The following is a 7,995-nucleotide window of genomic DNA, read 5'->3' as shown; positions in this document are numbered from 1 at the left end:
TAGGTGACTTGGGGTCAGGGCTAGGCCCTTGATGGCTGGGTCCATGGCTGGTGCATTGGGGTGAAGCGGATGGCTTGAGATTAGGGAGAGGGGTTCACCCGAGAGGTGAAGAGGGAAGGGGCCGAGAGTTTGTTTGGGTTTGTCACGATCAGCGAAGGTTTAAGGGCTGGAGATTTGTATTTTAGGACCCTGTCAGAGTGTATTTTAAGTATAGGTTAAGTTTGGGAAAAATTGGTTTAGTTTCGAGTCGATTCGGATTAAAACCGAGACCCCGGTCCAAGTTTTAAAACGAATCGGTTAAGTTGTGAATTTGGCTCGAGTTTACGTCTAGGATTACTTTTAAAAATGTTTTGGGACATTTTAAGGAGTTTGGTAAGCTTCGGGTCAATTTTAGAGGTCCAGGGGTGAAACGATAATTTTCGGGTTTTCAGGGGTAAAATGGTCATTTTGCACCCGGGATGAGAGTTTGGTCCTGGCAGCGCCCTGAGCACAAATATATGATATTTTAAATGGTTATGCATCATATTTACGATTTTACGCAATTATGATAATTACGGTGCATGCTTGGTTTAAAAGAAAAATTATGTATATGCATGCTTTTATTTAAGTGATGAATATGTTTAACACGTTTTGAAGAAAATGATTTAGTTGTGACTAACACGATGACACGATAACATGTAAGGCCCGGACTCAGTGGGCGGGTAATGCCGTTGCTGATGACCCTCGCCGCCGGGTACCGCGGTTACATGTAGATGGATCCATCGACTGACATGATGACATGATGATACGAAAGTCACAGCTAATGAACGGAATTTAAATTAAGATTTTAACACGTATATGCTGATACGATATGATAACATGATGAGACATGTTTTGACACGTTACCATTTTACACGACACGCTTATGTTCATGTTTTATTTTCATGTTTTTAAGCTCATGAAATGTATGTTGATTATGCTATTTTTCACTGCTGTGTGCTATGTAAATGTACTCATTATTACTGGTACAGGTGTGTTGAGTCTTTAGACTCACTAGGCGTGTGTGATGCAGGTGAGCATTTTGAGAAGGAGACAGGAGGTGCTGAACTCTGAGTAGGCAGTCCTGGTGCGGTGACATAACCCGAGGACCGCGCGTTTTTCCGCATTTTGAGTGATGGTTTCTGGAGAGGAGTTAAACATTTTATTTACGTTGAGGATTTTCATGATTTTTACTCATTTACGTTTACGTCGATGTTGTGCTATTTTCATTGTTAAATAAATATGATCATTTTAAATGTTAATTTTTAAAATGAGAGCTCAAAAAAAAACTTCCGCATTTTAAAACGAGTAGACGTTTCAGTTGGTATCAGAGCAAGGGTCCTGTAAACGGTTGTGCCACCGCCAGCTTCTGCCTCTCAGTCTTCAAGCCTAAAGTCTGTAAGCTTTAAGATTTAAATGTTTAAAATGATTTATTGTTATCACCTGCATTATTTCATGATTTATGCAATATGATGAGTTACTGCTTATGTTAACTGTTTTACGATTTAAAGTCCATTAATTTCAAAACTAGATTAATTGCATGATGGGTTACGTTTTGATTGGACTGTATTCAGATATGCCTCCCAGACGTGAGCTTAGGATGGTCAGAGTGGACGATATTCCCGAGGGTGGCATGGGTCCTCCACCACCACCGCCAGGGGACTCAGTCACCCGTGTCTTAGAGGGTATGGCCAGACTTTTGGAGCAGGTGCAGCAGGCTCCTAGGCAACAGACTGACATCTTTGAGCAGTTTCGTAGGCTCAACCCGAAGGAGTTCGGGGGTACTACTGATCCATTTGTTCCAGAGGGATGGATTAGGTCGTTGGAGTTGCATTTTGATTACATGGGGATGAGGGATGGCGACTGGGCCAGGTGCGCCATTTATATGCTGAGGGATGACGCGTCCCTGTTGTGGGAGGGAGCCGCACATGCTGTGGATGTGGCTACCCTCACATGGGCCAGATTCAGGGAGATGTTTTTCGGGAAGTATTTCCCAGCTGACGTCAGGGGCCGCCTGACGAGAGAGTTTATGAGCCTCAGGCAGACTGATTTATCAGTGGCGGAGTTCATCCGCAAGTTTGACAGGGGCTGCCACTTTGTGCCCATGATAGCAGGGGATGCCGCCCAGAAGCTGAGGTATTTCCTGGATGGACTGAGACCCACACTCCGCCGTGACGTCATGCTGATGAGACCGGCGAGTTATGATGAGGCCACCGCTTACGCTTTTCAGGCAGAGCAGGCACTGCGAGACATAGATTTCGAGATGCAGCGGAAGCGGCATCAGACCCAGGCTAGTGCACAGCCACATAAGAAGCAGCATTCAGGGCCGTCTAGACAGCAGGGGCAGCAGAGGAGGCCAGGATAGATGAGACCACCCCAGGCACCAGGGGCTCCTAGGCAGGAAGGGGGACCACCATGCCCACAGTGCGATAAATATCATTACGGCAAATGCATGCGAGGTACCTACAGGTGCTTCATATGCAAACCGGAGGGGCACAAGGCTGCAGATTGCCCTCGGAACAAGGGTCCCACTACCGGCAGGGCATATGTGATGCATGCCGAGGAGGCTGAGGTGGAGCCTGACTCTACTTTGATCACTGGTAACTTCTATGCTTAAATCTTCGTATTTATCGCCTTGATTGCATGTTTTTGTTTTTCAGTATGTGATTTGACTGCTGGGACTATTAACATAGAAAGAGTTAGGATGCATGTTCTACCTAGTTGTGGCTATTTTTAGAACTTGGGGATTAATTTACAATTTTTGACGTTCTGAGGTTGAATTTCGAACTTTGGGTTAACTGCCGATAAGGAATCCTTATTGTTCAACAATATTAGACTTGATGTTATGATTTATCGCAGGGAGGATATATATTGTAGGTGTAGCCACACATGCTTTGCTAGACTCAGGGGCTACGCATTCGTTTATATCTGAATCTTTCGTGAAGCGACTAGGGATCATGCCAGTAGCGATGGATTCAGGATTCAGGGTATCGATTCCATCCGGGGATTAGATGTTCACATCCCGAATAGTGTGAGGATTGGAGCTCAGATTACAGCAGAAAGCAGTACGGGCAGATCTGATAGTACTACCGCTGCCAGAGTTTGATATCATACTGGGCATGGACTGGCTCTCTTCTCATGGAGCAGTCATAGTTTCCGCCAGAGGTCAGTGTCTGTTAGACCTCCCAGTGGGAAGCCGTTTTTATTTGAGGCAGCTAGGCATCAACCTTTCCCGCACGTCATTTCCTGCATGTGTGCGAGGAAGCTTATTAAGAGAGGGTGCCATGCATTCTTAGCCAGCATAGTATCAGTGTCGGAGCCAGTCAGTCAGAGGCTGGAGGATGTAGATGTGGTCAGCGAGTTCTCCAGAGTGTTCCCTGACGACGTTTCAGGCATTCCACCAGACCGAGAGGTGCAATTCTCTATTGAGCTCATGCCAAGGACAATGCCGATATCTAAGGCGCCCTACCGATTAGCGCCTGCAGAGATGAAAGAGCTCAAGGATCAGATTCAGGATCTTCTGGATAAGGGTTTCGTTCGACCTAGTTTTTCTCCATGGGGCGCGCCAGTGCTATTTGTTAAGAAGAAGGATGGCAGCATGCGTCTGTGCATTGACTGCCGAGAGCTGAACAGTGTTATAGTGAAGAATAAATATCCATTACCTAGGATCGAAGACTTATTTGATCAGCTTCAGGGAGCCTCAGTGTTCTCCAAGATAGACCTTCGATCCGGATACCACCAGCTGAAGGTGAGAGAGTCAGATGTGCATAAGACAGCTTTCCGGATGCGTTATGGGCACTATGAGTTCTTGGTTATGCCCTTCGGTTTGACGAACGCGCCAGCGATCTTCATGGATCTCATGAATCGCGTATTCCAGCCATTCTTGGATCAGTTCGTCATAGTATTCATTGATGATATCCTGATCTATTCGAAGAGCAGGGAGGAGCACAGTCATCATCTGAGGACAGTATTTCAGACTCTACAGGATAGCTGACTGTATGCCAAGTTCAGCAAGTGTGAGTTCTGGCTCGACAGAGTGGCATTTTTGGGCCACATCGTATTTCAGGATGGCATAGAGGTCGACCCCAGCAAAGTAGAGGCAGTCAGAGACTGGCCAGTTCCGAAGAGCGTAACAGAGATCCGCAGTTTCTTGGGGTTGGCAGGTTATTACAGGAAGTTCATCCAGGGCTTCTCTTCTATTGCGGTGCCTATGACCGCTTTGACGAAGAAGAACGCCAAGTTTGTTTGGGGACCAGAGTGCCAGGAGAGCTTTGACAGACTGAAGCAGGCCTTGACCACAGCGCCAGTGCTAACTATGCCATCAGGGCAGGGAGAGTTTGTAGTATATACAGATGCATCGAAGCTTGGTTTGGGCGCAGTTCTGATGCAGCAAGACAGAGTGATAGCCTATGCATCCAGACAGCTGAAGGTTCATGAGAAGAATGATCTGACTCATGACCTAGAGTTAGCAGCAGTGGTTTTTGCCTTGAAGATCTGGAGACACTATCTGTATGGGGAGAAGTGCAGGATTTTCACAGATCATAAAAGCCTGAAGTACTTCTTCACTCAGAAGGAACTGAATATGCGACAGAGAAGGTGGCTTGAGCTGGTTAAGGATTATGATTGTGACATTAGCTACCATCCGCGTAAGGCTAATGTGGTCGCAGACGCTCTGAGCAGGAAGCACGCAGTGATTGCCCATCTGTCAGTGCAGAGACCGCTACAGGCTGAGATTCAGAGGTTTGAGCTTGCAGTTTATGCCAGGGGCGAGACCCCGAATATTGCTACTCTGACAGTACAGCTGACTCTGAGGGACAGAATCCGAGCAGGGCAGACTTCTGATGAGCAGCTACAGAAGTGGAGACAGAGAGACGAGACTAAAGGCCAGAGACTATACGTAGTTGTGGATGATATAGTCAGATATAGGGACCGCCTATGGGTTCTTGACAGTGATTCTCTTCGAGCAGATATCCTGAGTGAGGCCCACAGCACTCCGTATTCCATCCATCCAGGGAGTACGAAGATGTATAAGGATCTGTAGTCACTGTACTGGTGGCCGGGCATGAAGAGAGATATCCTGCGGTTTGTCTCCGAGTGTTTGAAATGTCAGCAGGTCAAGGCAGAGCATCAGAGACCTGCAGGGAAGCTGAGACCACTCCCTATTCCCGAGTGGAAATGGGAGAATATTACTATGGATTTCGTGACAGGCCTTCCGAGGACTACGGGAGGATACAATGCCATCTGGGTGATTGTTGATCGGCTCACCAAGTCTGCTCATTTCTTACCGATCAGGAAGACACTCACCATGACTCAGTACGCAGAGCTGTACATCAGAGAGATAGTCAGGCTGCATGGGATCCCGGTGTCTATCGTGTCAGACAGAGATCCGAGATTTACGTCTGTATTCTGGAAGAGTCTTCACCAGGCATTGGGTACGAAGCTACTGTTCAGTACCGCTTTTCATCCTCAGACAGACGGTCAGTCAGAGAGGGTAATACAGATTCTTGAGGATCTACTCCGAGCTTGCATGATCGACTTCCAGGGCAGCTGGGAGCCGAAGTTACCTCTTGTGGAGTTCACGTACAACAACAGTTACCAGGCATCGATAGGTATGGCTCCATACGAGGCACTGTACGGGAGGAAGTGTAGGTCGCCAGTATATTTGGATGAAGTAGGCGAGCAAGCAGAGTTGGGCCCAGATACTGTCAGACAGACAGCAGATCTAGTGGCCAAGATTAGAGACAGGATGAGGACTGCGCACAGCCGTCAGAAGAGTTATGCTGATCAGAGACGGCAAGATCTTGAGTTCGCAGTGGGGGATCATGTTTTTGTGAAAGTCGCACCTAGTGAAGGGTGTGATGAGGTTCGGGAAGAAGGGCAAGCTCAGCCTTAGATTCATCGGACTATTTGAGATCCTAGAGAGAGTTGGGACAATCGCATACAGAGTGGCATTACCGCCGAATCTGGCGGGAGTTCATAACGTATTCCACGTCTCCATGCTGCGAAAGTACGTGTCGAACCCTTCCCATGTACTTAACTATGAGCCACTTCAGCTGACACAGCACCTATCTTTTGAGGAGAGACCTGTGCAGATCTTGGACATGCAGGAGAAGAGACTCCGGAATAAAGTGATCCAGATGGTCAAAGTCAAGTGGCTGAATCATTCCGAGGGGGAGGCCACGTGGGAGACAGAGACCGCGATGAGGAGTCGCTATCCGGAGTTACTCGGTACGTTCTAATTTCGAGGATGAAATTTTGTTTAAGGGAGGGAGAGTTGTAAGGTCCAGGAATTTAATTCTCGTAACCTAAGTGCATGCAGTCTAGAATTTTTATTTTTAAATATGTGCTTAATTACTTTATGCATTTTATGCATAATTCATGTATGGTAGGATTTAATTCATGAAATTTTTAAAGTTCACGCATTAGGGTTTGTAGGTGCATTTCACGTTCAACGAGGATCGGAGACCAGGGAATTTTCAGGAAAATTATTTTATTATACGATTTATTTTTATAAATTAATTTAAAGCATTTTAAGTGTATTTTTAAAAAATGGGAATTTTTGGGTATTTTTACCTGCAAGATTTTAATTTTTAACGGTATGCAAATTTTACCGAATCGAGGGACTTTTTAATGATTTGGCTAATATTTTCAAAACCTTTTCAACACGAAATATTTTTTAGGAATGCGTTGGACTTAATGGGCCTATGTTTAAGCTTGTTGGGCTTAAAATCTTTGTTAAACTTTTAATTATCAAAATTAGGCCCATTAGTTGGTTTTTAGCTATTTAAATATTTTCTAACCTATCATTAACCTAAACCTAATCCCACCCCCAACAGCCGACACCCCCCATTCAGAGTTTGTTCCCCTCGGTTTCAGAGAAATCTCAGTTGAAGGCCACGTTTTTGGCTTGCTTTTGCATAAAATAAAAGTGATCCGGGTCCCCTCCATCATCCTTGTTCTCCTATCATCATCAGGCACGCACTACACCATTTATTTCTGCATCACACTTGTCATATATGGTTGTACGTGTGTTTCTTTTTCTTTTATGTCCAGAATTCTCGATCCAATCGACAACACGAAGGATTTTCTATTTCTTTTGTCCATGTCATGTTTTATTATTTTTGCTGCTCAAGATTACTGCTTTATGGTGCGAGGACTGCGGCTTAGGGCTATTCAGAGTCTGGTAGTGGTGTCACGAAGGAGCCTTGGGTGACAGGAGTTCGGTGTTGCTGTAGGAAGAAGAGATCGAGAGTTGTTGTGGGATTCTTGTTCGGTGGGGGCGGTAGGTCTGGCTAGGGGTGGAACGAGCGGTGCGAGGGCCAAACCAAGGGCTGAACCAGACCCTGGTGGGTCTGAGTCACAGCATTGGAAGGGCCAAACATCGCTGCTCGCGCGGGAGGGGGTAGAGCACGGCGTGTCATTTGGGTTCCTAGCGGTCGGGTAGGGGCTGTGACTTGCATGTGGCTGGGTCCTCGGCTCTGATAGGTGCCTTGGGGTTAGGGCTAGGCCCTTGATGGCTGGGTTCATGGCTTGTGCATTGGGGTGAAGCGGATGGCTTGAGATTAGGGAGAGGGGTTCGCCCGAGAGGTGAAAAGGGAAGGGGCCGAGAGTTTGTTTGGGTCTGTCACGATCAGCAAAGGTTTAAGGGCTGGAGATTTGTATTTTAGGACCCTGTCAGAGTGTATTTTAAGTATAGGTTAAGTTTGGGAAAAGTTGGTTTAGTTTCGAGTCGATTCGGATTAAACCGAGACCCCGGTCCAAGTTTTAAAACGAATCGGTTAAGTTGTGAATTTAGCTCGAGTTTACGTCTAGGATTACTTTTAAAAATGTTTTGGGACATTTTAAGGAGTTTGGTAAGTTTCGGGTCAATTTTAGAGGTCCAGGAGTGAAACGATAATTTTCGGGTTTTCAGGGGCAAAATGGTCATTTTGCACCCGGGGTGAGATTTTGGTCCTGGCAGCACCCTGAGCACAAATA

The 7,995-nt window shown here is 46.2% G+C and overlaps 1 protein-coding gene across 1 annotated transcript; it reads left to right on the top strand.

Moving 5' to 3' along the window:
* Nucleotides 1-2,383: 2,383 nt before the first annotated feature.
* Nucleotides 2,384-5,059, top strand: LOC140827264 (uncharacterized). Its single transcript, XM_073189904.1, has 5 exons — nucleotides 2,384-2,618; nucleotides 2,878-3,005; nucleotides 3,182-3,548; nucleotides 4,182-4,495; nucleotides 4,589-5,059. The coding sequence occupies exons 1-5, from the start codon at nucleotides 2,384-2,386 to the stop codon at nucleotides 5,057-5,059; spliced, it is 1,515 nt and encodes a 504-aa protein (XP_073046005.1).
* Nucleotides 5,060-7,995: the final 2,936 nt, after the last annotated feature.

This window comes from Primulina eburnea, chromosome 3, assembly GCF_022965805.1.
Source record: "Primulina eburnea isolate SZY01 chromosome 3, ASM2296580v1, whole genome shotgun sequence".
Lineage (NCBI taxonomy): Eukaryota > Viridiplantae > Streptophyta > Magnoliopsida > Lamiales > Gesneriaceae > Primulina > Primulina eburnea.
This window is presented reverse-complemented; position numbering and strand designations above follow the sequence as displayed.

Coding starts and splice junctions, on each gene's coding strand:
- LOC140827264 (XM_073189904.1), top strand. CDS start 2,384: ATGAGACCACCCCAGGCACCAGGGGCTCCTAGGCAGGAAGGGGGACCA. Junction 3,549..4,181: donor TCAGGATCTTCTGGATAAGG/GTTTCGTTCGAC, acceptor TGGGGTTGGCAG/GTTATTACAGGAAGTTCATC. Junction 4,496..4,588: donor ACCTAGAGTTAGCAGCAGTG/GTTTTTGCCTTG, acceptor TTCTTCACTCAG/AAGGAACTGAATATGCGACA.